The sequence below is a fragment of the Castor canadensis genome, chromosome 10 (assembly GCF_047511655.1).
Source record: "Castor canadensis chromosome 10, mCasCan1.hap1v2, whole genome shotgun sequence".
Taxonomy (NCBI): Eukaryota; Metazoa; Chordata; class Mammalia; order Rodentia; family Castoridae; genus Castor; species Castor canadensis.
The window spans coordinates 74,568,617-74,584,588 of NC_133395.1; the positions used below are offsets into that span (position 1 = coordinate 74,568,617).

Here is a 15,972-nt window from a genome sequence, read left to right on the forward strand (position 1 = left end):
CCCGTGCATTTGTTTATTCACTTATTCACTGCACCTTGAAAAACAGTGAGTCCCTCATCTATGAAATAGGGATATAATGAGAATAACACGCAGGTGCTGCCTGCAAAGAATTTATAATTTAAATGGGAAATAGGAAAGTAAATAGACAATTAAGTGATAATGACTTGCAGAATACACCAGAAAGTGCATTAGACAGGCTTTATTAAGCCCAGACTGCAGGGGCAAGGCTGGGCTGCAGGCTTCCAGGAGTAAACAAATGACAGCCATACTGAGTCCAAAAAAAAGAGGAGGAATTAGCCAGACAGAAAGCTGGAATGGGGAATGACTTTGTAGAAACCACCAGATGCCATATTTAGGAAGAAGGAGACAGAGGAGGGGAAGTGTTTCTGAGAAACTGCAACAAGTTCCACAAGAATTCTTTAGGATGAGGATGCAGATAGGGGAGGCTGGGAAGGTCAAACAGCATCTGCCAAGGTCATGAAGAGCCTTGATAAGGAAGGTGGGCTTTGTCCTAAAGGCAGTAAACCTGGCCCAAGTCTCTCTTGCTTCAGAATGTGACCTTGTCTCTCCCTCTTGCATGCATCTGGCCATGTTCTGAAATAGCAAAAGGCCGTCACCAGGACTGAGCATATGCCACTGACATGCTTATGATCCTCCAAAGCTGTGAGCTAAACCAACCACTTTGTTTTATAGTTGCCCAGCCTTGGGTATTTTGTTGTAGTATCAAAAACGGACTAAGACAGAATCCTTCAAACCTAGGGGATTATAAAATAGGAATATAGGTCATTGCCCTTCAGAAGCTTATGATCACTGGATATAGTGCTGCCTGGTATGTTGTGAACATTTAACAAACATCTGTTGAATGAACTGAAATAACTAATTGATGCCAAGTTAACATTCTCCTCAAACACCCCAAAAGCAAAGAGTATGGCAATAACAGAAAAGACTAACTGCTCAATTGATTTACCCATAAAAATCAAATTAAAATCTTTCCCCATGAGATGAGGCAGGTGCTTCATTTAAAAAGATTGACTTTAACTGTTATTTACAGCCTACAAATCATACACAAATATCTTTTAATTTCCTAAGTCTAAGCTTCTACACTTCTTTCCCCAACTGTGAATTATTAAGCACTGGATAATTTAAAAAGTCTAATGGCTTGTTTTTTGAAATTAAAATCTATAAGCACCATTTTCCATTTAAACATACAATCAAAACTAGTTGGTTGCCTACAAGTAGTTATTATTACAGGGACATTGTGACCTTGGTCACAATATTATCCCTTCTTCAAAGGATAAAATACTCTGCTGTCAGTGCTTTTCATACTTCTCACATATAATGTTCACTTTCCTATTACTGCAACACTTACCATTTAAAGAGCACTCATGAGTCAGAATGACCTCCACGCCTCAAACCCACCTCTGCCTCACAGAAAGGTAAGGTTAGTGTTCAAAATACAAGCAGCCCTCTGTATCTGTACATTCCACATTCATGGGTCCAACCACTCACAGATCCAAAATATTTTTTAAAATGCATCTTTACTGAACACGTAAGGTCTTATGCTTCTTATCATTATTCACTAAACAATACAGACCACTTCCATAGCATTTACATTCTAACAGGTGTTACAAGTAATCCAGAGATGGTTTCCAATACACCAGAAGATATACACAGATTATAGCAAATACTACATTTTCTATAAGGAACTTGGACATCTGTGGGGGTCCAGAACCCAATTCTCCATAAGACAGATGACAGTGTTTGCAAAGAGCTGTGCTCACTCTTACCCTCCTCCTCCCGTGATGTAGCTGTAGCCACCAGTGCCCAGGCCATAGCCATAGCGCTCTCCCAGGAACACGGGTTCATCAGAGTTGTAGCAGCTAAGCAAATGCCGGAGCCTGGAGACGCTGAGAGGCCAAAAGGAACACAAGCAACAGCATTAAATTCAAGTGTGGTTTCGGGATGAGAAACTTCATGGCTCTTACATCCTACCATTAGACTGTGCAGTACCACACAGAAGTCACTGACAGGTGAAATTCAAGCGGTTTATAGAAAATGGGTTTGGAAAGACTAAAAATGCGCATAAACACAGTATATTCTGGAAGCAGCAGAGAGGGCAAAATCAGAGATTTACTCCAGTTTGAACCTGACTCCTGCCAGACGTGGCTGCTGAATCTGTGTGAATGGATGATGGTGGACAGAGTGCTGTCAGTCCCTTCTACCAGCCCTGTCTCCAAGTCAGGGTGGACTCATCCTCACATCTTTTCAGGTGGACTTAGGTATGGTTCTTCTTGTTTTTAACTCTTGATGGCCCAAAAGGGGGAATTTGAGGTACGAGTGAGCAGGGTCCATGCCATACCTCTGGCTGGGAAGAGGGGAAGAATTTGGTTAGTGAGGTTTCCTGGAAAATCCTGAGTTTGTGATGCACAACTCTGCTGACATTTTCCTCAGTAAGGCTATCACCACAGGGCACGAACTTTGGTTTTTAGTTTTTGTTTTTTGAGACAGCATCTCACTATGTAGTCCAAGGCTGCCTAAGCCTCCCTAGTGGTGGGATTATGAACTTTTTGTCTACTTGTGTATCCCTCCAAATACCTTCTGGGTCCTATCCATCTTTGTGATGTCAACAATGACAGTTTATAAAGGACAATGAGAATCCCCAGGGACTGGTCAGAACAATGTCAGCAAGCACAAATGCTATGAGAGTGAAATAAGAAAGATTTCACAGGAAAATAAAATCTAGAAATAACTTTTCAAGCAAGCACAAAGGTTGATATGAAGAAAAGTAAGTTTTCCCTGCTTTAACTTACACCCCTTAGAAATGCTGTTTAGGGTCCTCCTCCTGGTTCCTCTAATCTAGAGATCTCCAAGTCACACATCACCAAGTCTTAGTTCTCCTCATGACATTAATCAATGATCCTTAAAAATAATTTTCTATGGTAACTTTGGAATAATTTTTAATGGGCTAACCTTTGACATGTGTGAGTGATATTCTGAGCACCCTGAGTCTTCCAGGGGAGGAGAGGACACAAAGCACCTCTTTAAATCACTAACAGTGATAGCTTTTCCACAGAGCAATGTTGACATCAAGCACCCTGATGTCCTACAGACTCACGTTTCACCTCTGGTTGGGGCAAGGGGTGGTGATAAGGAAACAAGAGGGGTCACCTTAACTATCCATGCTCATGCATCTTACAAAAATACCTCAGCTAAGAAAGCTGATGCTGAAAGTGAGAGAAACAAATTTCAGGAATGAGAACAATCTAATAGTGCTGGTGCTCAAAGGGTCTAAATTTCAGGAATGAGAACAATCTAATAGTGCTGGTGCTCAAAGGGTCTACAAAGCTGAGGATCAGGTTTACGATCTGTCTGAAGGTCAAGGCTTCTGATAACGTGGAGAGTTCTGAGTGAGCATAAAACACTATCTATGGACCCTGAGCTCTTTTCAGCACATACTTCAAAGCATCTAATTTGGAATGGGTCTCCAAAAAGTTATCTGATAAATTACTCTGCAGGGGATGGCAAGAAAGTGCACTGATACCATTCTGTGATGAAGAATATTCTCTTAAAGATCTCTAAGGAAATCCTAACGTTCAGTTTCTAAAAGGCTCTGCAAAAACCCAAAGCTTTTAGAGCATCTTATGCCTAATTCTGGGCCTTAAAAAAAAAGAATCACATGGTATTTCTTTTGCTCCTGCATATTGTAAAATTGTCAATTCAACCTACAACCTTTAATTGCTAAGGTTAAAAGAAGTGGAAGTTTACATCTCATCTGGATTTCTTTTCCTTACAGCACTACTCCATATCACAGTATGGAAGCTGAGGCTCACAAATGGAGTCTGATAATTACCAATGCTTCATATTCGCTAGACCATGGAAATATGGAGGAAACAGATTTCTAATTCTATTCGTAGGATTTGGCTACTGATCCAGGAAAAGAACTTTCCTCAGCAATCTGTTCCCATTTCAGGCAATTTTGAGGCACGAGACTGAAGAAAAGCAGCATGGCAACACTCTAGAGCAAGTGCTACGGGAGCTCCGCTGTCTAAGCCGCGCAGGCGGTTTTAGTAGCGCCACTCTCATCTTTCACGTGCAGGCAGTGTTCCACCCCGACACATCATGGTATTCATTTTTAACTTTTTATTTGGAAATAACCTCAAGATTATAGAAAAGTTATAAGAATTGACAAAGGACTCCCATACGTCTTTTACTCAGATCTTCAATTATTAACCACACTTGTTTTATTATTCGCTGTCTCTCTGCGTGTGCACCCACACATTCGCACACATATTTTCCATTTTCTAAAATATTACGGCATAGGTTGCCTACATTATGCTTGCCCAATGCATCCCCAAAGACAGGAAACGTTAGAACTTCAGGAAATACAACACCGAAACCATGAGTCTCTAAACATAAACCTGCCACATGTCCCAGCCATTCCTCCCCTAGGTATTTAGCCAAGAGAAATGAAAGCAGACGTCTATGCAGAGACCCTTCTTGTAAGAACTCAAAACTGCAACACGGACATAATGCTTATAGCTAAGCTAACTATTCATAGTCTGGTTTTTATGAATTAACCCAATAATGTACTTTTAGCCTTCTTCCCTACAGTACAAGATGATGTTCAGGATCCCTTATTGTATTTATTTATCATAGCGCTTTAATTTCCTTTAATCTGGACCCAGTTCCACAGCTACTCTTTGTCTTTCAAAACATTGGTATTTTTTAATACTACAAGCCTCCCACTTTTTTTTCACAGAATGATCCTCATGTGGAGTTTGTGTGACGTTTCCATAGTAAAGCTCAGGTTACACATCCTTAGTCATTGTATGACAAGTGTTGTGGTGTGTGACACACAGTAACTATCTGTTCATTGTTGGTAACATGCATTTTGATCACACAATTGAGACGTTGACTGGTTTCTCCAGTGGACACTAACTACATCCTCCTGCTTAACATATGTAAATATCCCAGGCCTTATCAAAATTGATCCCTAGTTTAGCAAACATTAATGATTCCTGGATCAACCTATCTTTTTTTCTTTGCCTGAATCGATCTTTATGAGAGTTACAATGGGATGGTTTTTCTGATTTTATCACTCCCTGCCCACTTATAATCAGAACTTATTCTGCAAGCAAAAGACCACCCTGATCTCTATTTATTTATCTGTTTATTATAAGCATGAACTCATTGATCCTTATTTTAATAGTTCATAATTCATTATTGTATTTAATTATACCGATGCTAAGATATCCCAGATTTAACCAGTGGAACCCATTCAAGCTCCCTTCTGTGTCTTCTTGACATATACTTTCTATCCTTCTTTTTCTTCCCAATTTGCTTTTTTAAGCATTCCCTTACTTCCTAATCCATCTTGTATCTGTCTTACCTCAGCTCAGATCCAGCTGTTTCTCTGGGAGTCTCTGTTCCTCTCAGTGAGGAAAGCAGGACTATTAATTCCAGAAAATGGTTTCCCAGTATTGCTAGGATATCTTTGCTTCTAGCCTCTTTCAGCAGGAGTAGGGAATATGTACGTGAACATACACGTTAGCAATTATGAATTCTTGCAAAAATTTTTAATTATTTCAGATTCCTCCAATTCCAGTCTGTTCCCATAGTGCTCTTCCTTGGCCTGCTCCATTTTTCACCCATATTTCTCTTCCACAGAGAGAAGCTTTGCTCCCCAAAGTCTTAACATTTATTCTATCCTATATGTACCTAAAATAATTCAGAATTTCTTTCTTCCACCAATTTGAAAATCAGGATTTGCTTAAAGTTTGCTCCCTTATTCCCAGTCGAGCCCAGGTATGTATTTAAATACTATCTTCAAAAGTTATTTGCATTCTTTCCTTCTGTGTGATTAGATTTTCACTTCAAATATACTTGGGTTCATCTGTCTCAGCTTTCTCCCCATCCTTGTGGAATTTTCTGTTCCTGTTGATTTGTTGTAGTTTGATTTATACTCAAAAGTATATCTGTATTCAGACAATGTATTTTTCATCTCCAGAAGATGAAAGACCAGAAGATTACTTCAGATTTATTTATACCTTTTATATCTCTTCTTCTAACATATGCTTGATTTTGCAGGGGGGTGGCCACTGGGTTCAAAAATCAGAGCCCCACACTAGCTAGGCTAACACCACTACTTGAGCCACTCCACCAGCCCTCTTCTTCTAACAAATGGAATAGAGTTAAGATAACTATTTTATAGTAGCAGATTAACAATTACTGCTTCAAACATTGTATCAATTCTGGAACAATTTCGATCAACTGATTTTTTTCCCATTAATTTCCTGCTGCTGGGTAACTTTTAATTGGATGGCTGGCATTGTGAGCTTTACTGAGTGAGGGGTATTTTTTATTTCTGTAAGTCCCAATATTTGCTCACAGATGGAAGCTAGTTACTTGGAAACAGTTTGGTTTGGGGCAGGGGGTTCTTGCTTTTCAGATTTGTTTGGCAGATCTAGAGCAGTGTTTAGTCTAGGGTTAACTACTTCTCACAATTGAGATGAACACTTCTCCATATGCTACCAATAAATGCCCTGTAAAAAAAGCTTTCCAGTCTGGCTGGTAGGAACAGGCACTGTCTGTACTCAGCCCCTTTTGAGCTACTTCCACCATTACTTGTCATCACTTTGGTTGCTTCTTTCCCTAGCCTTGAGTAGCTTCCTCACACAGACTTGTTTTTTAAAAAAATAATTTTTAAAAATTTATTAGCATATTATAGTTACACAGGGGGATCATTGACACCTGAAATGTGCTTACAACATATCTTAAAATTCACCCCCTCATCATTCTCCCTCATACCCCCCACAACAATTTTGAGAGGTTTCATTGTTCTATTTTCATACATGAATACAAAATACATCCACCATATTCATCCTCCTTATGCCCTCCCTCCTTCCAGTGGCACCTACCACCAGATGGGAACTGTTTTACCTTCCTGTCATTCCTCTTTAAAAAACATTTTTGCTAGTATATGATAGTTATACAGGGGTTTTCATTATGACATGTCCCCAAATTGTTCATCCCCTCCATTATTCTCTCTCCCACCCCATTCTCCATTCTCCTTAAGATGACTTCAACAGGTTTCAATGTCTATATTCATACTTGTATCAAAAATACACCACCCATACTCACCTCCTTGACCCTCTTCATTTACCCTCCCCCTCCCACAAGTGCTCTCCCCTTAACATGACCTATTTTGCATACCTGTCCTTCAGTGCTTTTCTGTTCATTTTTCAGTGGGGATTTTGCCTTGGTATTTTACTTGTAAATATATTGTGGTAACATCAGTCTAACCCCTTCCACTACTCTTCCTCACCCTTTTCCCCTGCCCTGTATTATTCAACAGTTTTCAGTATTTCCTTGTCTTGTTCCTACACAGATGTGATGAATTTCATTATTATTCACTCTATATCATTCTTTTCTTCTTTACCTCCTCCCTTAGTCTCCTCTAAGAGTCCCACTTTTACAAACATGTTCTGTATGTGTTTATATGTATATATGATAATGCTTGTATTTGTATTAGCTCTCTCCCACACATGAGAGACAACATGAACTTTGTCTTTCTGAACCTGGCTAACTGTACTTATGATGTTCTCCAGTTCCATCCATTTACCTATGAACAACAAAATTTCATTCCTCCTTATGGCTTAATAAAATTCCATTGTATATAAATACCACATTTCTTTTTTTTTCATTTTTCTTTTATTATTCATATGTGCATACAAGGCTTGGTTCATTTCTCCCCCCTACCCCCACCCCCTCCCTTACCACCCACTCCGCCCCCTCCCTCTCCCCCCCACCCCCTCAATACCCAGCAGAAACTATTTTGCCCTTATTTCTAATTTTGTTGAAGAGAGAGTATAAGCAATAATAGGAAGGAACAAGGGTTTTTGCTGGTTGAGATAAGGATAGCTATACGGGGCATTGACTCACATTGATTCCCTGTGCGTGGGTGTTACCTTCTAGGTTAATTCTTTTTGATCTAACCTTTTCTCTAGTACCTGGTCCCCTTTTCCTATTGGCCTCAGTTGCTTTTAAGGTATCTGCTTTAGTTTCTCTGCGTTAAGGGCAACAAATGCTAGCTAGTTTTTTAGGTGTCTTACCTATCCTCACCCCTTCCTTGTGTGCTCTCGCTTTTATCATGTGCTCAAAGTCCAGTCCCCTTGTTGTGTTTGCCCTTGATCTAATGTCCACATATGAGGGAGAACATACGATTTTTGGTCTTTTGGGCCAGGCTAACCTCACTCAGAATGATGTTCTCCAATTCCATCCATTTACCTGCGAATGATAACATTTCGTTCTTCTTCATGGCTGCATAGAATTCCATTTTGTATAGATACCACATTTTCTTAATCAATTCGTCAATGGTGGGGCATCTTGGCTGTTTCCATAACTTGGCTATTGTGGATAGTGCCGCAATAAACATGGATGTGCAGGTGCCTCTAGAGTAACCTGTGTCACAGTCTTTTGGGTATATCCCCAAGAGTAAATACCACATTTTTTTAATCCATCCATCAGCTGTGGGGCATCTGAGCTGTTTCCACAGCTTGGCTATTGTGAATAATGCTGCAATAGCACACACATGGGTGTGCAGGTGCCTTTGTTCTAACCTGATTTAAATTTCTTTAGGTATATGCCTAGGAGTGGTATTGCTGGATCATATGGAAGTCTACTTTTAGTTTTTTGAGAAGCCTCCATACTGTTTTCCATAGTGGTTGTACTAATTTATATTCCCATCAGCAGTGTATGAGGGTTCCTTTTTCTCCACATCCTCTTCATCATTTGTTGTTACACAGCTTTGTTGATCAATACTCAACTGAAGACTTATGGAGGACCCTGCACAGATTTCCAGGGCTCTCTTTCTGGGCAGCTGTCTCCTTTCTAGTGCTCTGTCCTATAAACTCTAACAACCTTGGTCTCCTGAGACTCTCAGCTTCATCTCTTCAATGTTCCACTTGTGCCCCCACCCTAAACAATGGCTTGGAACTCTATTTTGTGTATGTATCCTTTTAGCGAATATTTCAGAGGAAAGGGTAAATCCTATCCTTGTTTTTTCATTTTGGCCAGAAGCAGAAGTACCTCTCATAGCTTTTGAATATAAATATATGTGGAATTTAGAGACATTCAGGCTGAGAATGGACTCCTTACCTTATTAATGTATCATCATCCACAATGACTAGCCACGTTATTTTGTTATGGCTATGATTAAGAAATCTTTCCAAAATGGCAAATGTTTTTCCACAATGACCTAAGAAAGGTAAGACAAAAACTTAAAATGCATTATTTGCTCTAAAATATATATAATATGTTAAAAGAATTAAATTAATGTAAGAGCTTGAATGTTGACATGTATCTTAAAAATCGGAAACTTTCCTAGAAATTAGCCTTCTCCCATTTTCATAGATAGAGAGATCCAGTAGGATCTTTAGAGATCCTGAAGTCTTTCCACTTCACACATGAATGTGTAAGAGGGATTAGAAGAAGCACATAGGGTCACCTAGATAATCTGAGATAGATGTTTAATTAATATCTTCAAAACAGACAAAAAGAAAGGTGTCAGGTCTCACAGAAGTTACAGAAGATTGACTTTTTTCTTAACTGTTAGAATTCTGAGCACCACAACCACAGGAAAGTAATGGTGCAAAAGTGGAGGATTACACCCTCATTCCCTGGTAAAATCTACTACTAAGTCTTTAACATGACAGATGTATACACAGGTAAGGAAGACAGGCAGTAACCATACTGTGCCGAATGTTAAAACAGAGTAACAGTCTTTCAAACGCCCACAGATAAATTACAATGCTTCCATGGTAAATGCTGGGGCCCAAATAACACATTGGGGAAAAACAATCAAGTTGATAAAACTGAAATATACTCCTCTTAAACTGAAATATGCTCCTCATTTCCAGTATTTTGGTGACACAGAGGAATAAAAACTCCTATCAACTTGTAATAATTAATACTAAACCACTTGATGTGACCTTTATCTTTTTTACTCGATTCTTTGCATATTTTTAACCATTACAATATGAACTTTTGAAATTTACTGAATAATTTCACTCATAATTATTCATTTATTTCATAATCTCAAATTCCTTTAGGGATAAAAGATATACAAACATGGGCAATAATAAGGTCAGACTAGAAATAAATCAAATAAGGAATGCATGAACAGATAAAAAACTGATAAAATAACTAAACTGAAGTTTTAAAAAGTAAGGTTAACAAAAAAAGAAAATTCAAACCAAAACAGTTTTACCAAAACAAACAGCAACACTCAGTAACATAGTTAACTTTGTCAAAAGAACTTTCAGCTATAGAAATGGCACATCTCATTCTATCTTGTACTCTTATTACTCAAGGAATGATGAATGCCACTAACATAAAACAGTCCAGATAAGTTATTCATAGAAGAGAATCAGCTTGTCCTTTTTTATTCATAAAAGGGTATCAAAGTAAAAAAAAAAAAGTAAAGAAAAATGTGGGAACACTGGATAAACATTAAGATGAAGAAAGAGCATCTGAGAACGTGGTGGCCAAGTTTCTCATACCATTCTTTTTAATTAAAAAATGTTTTAATTTCCCATGAAGAGAGAAAAGCAGGTGTGTTGCCAACAATTTACTCATCTAAATATTAACACATGATATTGCTTACTCTATACTTAACTAGTGCATACAATGGGATCTCATGCTACTCAGAGATACAAAGTGTGAACTGGTCCCTAAGGCTGGGGAGAACAGCAGCTTTGTGGGAAGATGGCAAATTAACTTTGCACATCTCATCACATCCACAGTGAACTGTGAAGGTATGAAAAAATCTATCATTCATTCTATTGTAACTGTCTATGCTCAATCAACTACTAAAAACCTACAACCCTTCATTTACATTACAAAGTCTTTAATTTAAAGAACCAGTCTACATCTGTGGGTAAAGACGTTTGGTAGAAGAAGAAAAAACAAAACAGATATGAGGCAGAAATTATAGCACTTATAAAATATTTTAGTTTGTCCTAATTTGCTATATTTACAGAATGGGGATTTTTAATGAGGGGAATAGTAAGGCCTAAGGACTTACCTCTGTCTGTATTAGGAATTCCCAAGTCCACAGTAGGGATGGAACTTTCTGCAGAGTCACTGTAGTATTCAATGAGACTAGCCTGTTCCTCCCAAGTCTGCTTTACAATGGGTACTGAAAAAACAACAGGTGATAAACAGAAGCTTGAAAACTCAAGACAGCAGAAGGATCTTCTGTAGACCAAGAACGACACTACTTGTCCTCTTCAGGTGTCCAAGACCTGGAGCCGGCTTCTGACCCTGAGAAATGCCAGCAGTGTTGGCTGACGGGCTGAGGACAGCACATGAGTAAACGCTCTTCTTGAAGCATCTTCAATATCCCTTGGAGTCAAGCATTTCTCATTTCTGGTGATACTTTCAGATTATGATAAACCTCCTAGTCTGACTATTGTTGTAAATGAATTTAGCTAATTTTTTTCTTTTCCCAGTAAGTTACTACTTCGCTTAACCTATCTACAAACAGATTTTTAAACTATGTTTTCAGCAGGTGGGGAACAGAAGTACCTCTAAGCACTGGAATACTCAGCATGACTCTGGTTGAGATGCACAACCATCAATGGAGCACTGGAGGAACATTTCAAACTATGCATACCTCCACCCAAAGATTTCAATCCTACAGAGCATGGCCTTGTTGTTGAGAATCACTGCACTGGTACTAATGATAACTAACATTCTAAAAAATGTGGAAAAGTAAAATGAAGAATCACTGCAGACTTTAAAATTCTACCAACAACAGAAAAATTGTGCGCTATAGAAGCACTTGCCTAGCAGATTCGAGGGCCTGAGTTCAAACCGCAGTGCTGCCAAAAACAAAAAAAAAAAATGAAACAAAACAAAAAGAGAGAACTTGTTTTGTATAATTCAATAGGCATAAACAACAGAAAATCTTCCTGGCTGTTTTTAATTTTAATTTTAGATGTTCAACAGTAGCTCTGTCTGCATAGCTGACGTGTAGACTGACCCCCAGCTAATAATATTAATTTACCTCACTAACTATTCAAGCAATTACTTTCTTCTATACTTTGCTGAAAAAGTAACTTTCTGGCATCTCTGAATTAAGAGGGAATTTTGTTGTTGCTTTAATAGAAAAGGCAATATTTAGATTTTATGGGAAAAAAGGTATAGGAGGGTTAATATGGTGCAAACATTGTGTACACATGTATGTAAATGGAAAAATGAGGCCTGTTGAAAGTATTCCATAAATGGGAGAGATAAAGGAGAATGATTGAGGGGTGGAATTTAACTATGATATATTTGATATATTTTAAGAGCTTTTGTAAGTGCAATAATGCATCCCCAGCACAATAAAAAAAATTAGATTTTAGACCTTATTGATTCGATCTCAACTCTGATGAATCAAATCTTCACTTAACTTTTTTGAGACTTAATCAGATCATGAATTTCTTTTTCTAATCCACATCAAAACAAATTATATGGGAAAACTGTCACTGCAATGTGAAACTGAAGTATTTAGCTGTATAAATCTGCAAACTCAGAGTCCAGTGCAGATAGCCCTGCCTAAAATACAAAACCCACTATTTATTGGCTTTTCAGAAAGAAAACCAATTATAAATTCTGACACTTATAAAATTATCACCAAATTACTCATTAAATTTTTATACATTAAAATATGCTTTTTCTGCAATTATGCAAAGGCAGATAAAGATTTTTCCCATCAGAATGGTCAAAGATGAACTAAATAATAGAGAAGGTGATGAAGCACAGAAAGATAAAAAGAAAATTTTCAAAACCTAACTCTGCTCTAACCTCCATGTTTCAGCACAATAAAAGTTGTCACCTGGCACTGTGGTGGCAGTTTGCTTTGCATATAATAAGCAAGAGGATTTAGCCCAGAAAGGGCTCCTGCAGCGTGTAGCCACTGAAAATTCACACTTGTGGGTAAAATGTCCACTGCATAATGCTGGAAAGAGCTATAGGAAAGTTCAAGAACTTTCCTCAGTCCCCAGCATGGCTTCTGCAGGCTATGCAAATTCCACTATCAATTTTCTCAGCCTCTAGCCTTCAGTCCGTTTTTCTCTAATAGCTTTATTAAATAACACAGGTGTTTCTTCTTAACTAGTTGATTTAAATGAAATTAAGATAAAAAATCAAATGTTAGGTCTTAGCTATAACTAACTACTTGCTTTCAGTTTTAGTTTAAAACAGAAATTTCACGAAAGGTAAGAACAGCTGATTCACTTCCTGACACCTGACACAATGCACAGTGAAAATGGACTTGACACTTAAACGTTTTACGAATGTTCAATCAAATGTGAGTGTGCCACACAATCAGATGAATGGGTATTTTGATTTTGAGGAGTTTGTTATTTTCAATTGACAAATGGATCTTTTGTCTCCCATGTGCCAGTCAGTGACCATAAGACAGAAACCTTGATTGCACTTCTGAGGAGAGAGTGAGGGACACACATGTGTGACAGCTCCTCATTTTGATTCACAGTGGCTGATATAAAACATTACTTTGGACAATATGGAACACCTTCAGCTATTCAACAGCCAGGAAAAGAACTGAGCCAGGGAACACCTGACTCCCCTTGGCTCTTTAATAATTAATCTAACCACCTCTTCTGATTACTGTGGGCTTCCACCTGGCTGCATTGTGATGCGAGCCTCAGTTTTTAAATAAATAGATCATTTCTTTTGATGAGCAGAAGCTTTTTAGTTTTATGAAGTCCCATTTATCTATGCTATCTCTCAGTTGCTGTGCTGCTGGGATTCCATTGAGAAAGTTCTTACCTATACCTACTAACTCCAGAGTATTTCCTACTCTTTCCTGTACCAACTTTAGAGTCTGTGGTCTGATATTAAGATCCTTGATCCATTTTGAGTTCATATTGGTATAGGGTGATATACATGGATCTAATTTCAGTTTTTTGCAGACTGCTAACCAGTTTTCCCAGCAGTTTTTGTTGAAGAGGCTGCTTTTTCTCCATCAACACCCACAGAGTGGGAGAAAATATTTGCCAGCTACACATCAGACAAAGGACTGATAACCAGAATATACAGGGAACTTAAAAACTAAATTCTCCCAAAACTAATTAACCAATAAAGAAATGGGCAAGTGAACTAAACAGAACTTTCTCAAAAGAAGAAATTCAAATGGCCAAAAAACACATGAAAAAATGCTCACCATCTCTACCAATAAAGGAAATGCAAATTAAAACCACAATAAGATTCCACCTCACTCCTGTTAGAATAGCCATCATTAGCAACACCACCAACAACAGGTGTTGGCGAGGATGGGGAGGCGGTGGGGGAAGGAACCCTCTTACACTGTTGGTGGGAATGTAAACTAGTACAACCACTCTGAAAAAAAATTTGGAGGCTACTTAAAAGACTAAACATTGATCTACCATTTGATCCAGCAATACCACTCTTGGGGATATACCCAAAAGACTGTGACACAGGTTACTCCAGAGGCACCTGCACACCCATGTTTATTGCAGCACTATCCACAATAGCCAAGTTATGGAAACAGCCAAGATGCCCCACTACTGACGAATGGATCAAGAAAATGTGGTATCTATACACAATGGAATTTTATGCAGCCATGAAGAAGAACGAAATGTTATCATTCGCTGGTAAATGGATGGAATTGGAGAACATCATTCTGAGTGAGGTTAGCCTGGCCCAAAAGACCAAAAATCTTATGTTCTCCCTCATATGAGGACATTAGATCAAGGGCAAACACAACAAGGGGACTGGACTTTGAGCACATGATAAAAGTGAGAGCACACAAGGAGGTGTAAGGATAGGTAAGACACCTAAAAAACTAGCTAGCACTTGTTGCCCTCAACGAAGAGAAACTAAAGCAGATACCTTAAAAGCAACTGAGGCCAATAGGAGAAGGGGACCAGGACCTAGAGAAAAGGTTAGATTAAAAAGAATTAACCTAGAAGGTAACACACACGCACAGGAAATTAATGTGAGTCAACTCCCTGTATAGATATCCTTATCTCAACTAGCAAAAACCCCTAGTCCTTTCTATTATTGCTTATACTCTCTCTACAACAAAATTAGAGATAAGGGCAAAACAGTTTCTGCCGGGTATCAAGGGGGTGGGGGGGAAGAGGGAGGGGGTGGGGGCAGGGGGGAGGAATGACCCAAGTATTGTATGCACATATGAATAATAAAAAAATAAAAATTTAAAAATAAATAAATAAATAAATAAACAGATCATGTCTCAGGCCTACAGCCCCTTTCATCAAAAAGAATGCCAAGCATTCCTTTTAATAAATTTACTCAGATATGCCTCTTCTACACAAGATCACAGCAATAAAGGTACCCAATGGGTTTTGTCATTAAAAAAAAAACCTCTGAGCTCAGGAAGTTATGAAAAAGAACTAAAGGCTGAGCAAGTGGCAACTTAACCTCTTTAGTTTGAGGGAGACTGCAGGAGAAGGGCGACACAGAACCCACCACTGAGGAACAAAACCATGGACACATGAGGTATGTGAGACAAGCACACCAACTGCACAGAGAAATGATGCCTGGAACGTAGGTAAGGTTTTCTGACCGCTCGGTCACACAATGAAAAAATCTAGAAACCAGCAGGAAGTGAACAAGCTGCATATTAAAACCCAACAGGCCTTTTTCTTGAGTACATGTACTCTCACTTGCCATACTGTGTCCCATTCATCACACACACACACACACACACACACACACATTCTTTTCGATGATACTGGAGTTTGAACTCAGCTTCGAACTTGCTACTGTTACACTGTATGGTGTGAGCCACGCTGCCAGCCCTTTTTGTTGTGCTTATTTTTGAGATAGTGTCTGGTCCAGGCTAACCTATGGTCTTCCTATTTTACACTTCCCACCATTGCTGGAATGACAGGCACGCACCAGAATGCCCAACTTTTTCGG

The 15,972-nt window shown here is 38.7% G+C and overlaps 1 protein-coding gene across 3 annotated transcripts in view; it reads right to left on the reverse strand.

Annotated features, from left to right (window-relative positions):
- B3glct (beta 3-glucosyltransferase) overlaps nt 1–15,972 on the reverse strand; it is a 119,639-nt gene that overhangs the window by 20,270 nt on the left and 83,397 nt on the right. For all 3 annotated transcript variants that reach the window (XM_074043600.1, XM_074043599.1, XM_074043601.1), the window contains exons 11-13: nt 11,084–11,197; nt 9,157–9,256; nt 1,788–1,907 (exon numbers count right to left, since the gene is read on the reverse strand). In XM_074043600.1, the coding sequence (XP_073899701.1) occupies nt 1,788–1,907; nt 9,157–9,256; nt 11,084–11,197 (334 nt within the window). The remainder of the gene's footprint in view (nt 1–1,787; nt 1,908–9,156; nt 9,257–11,083; nt 11,198–15,972) is intronic.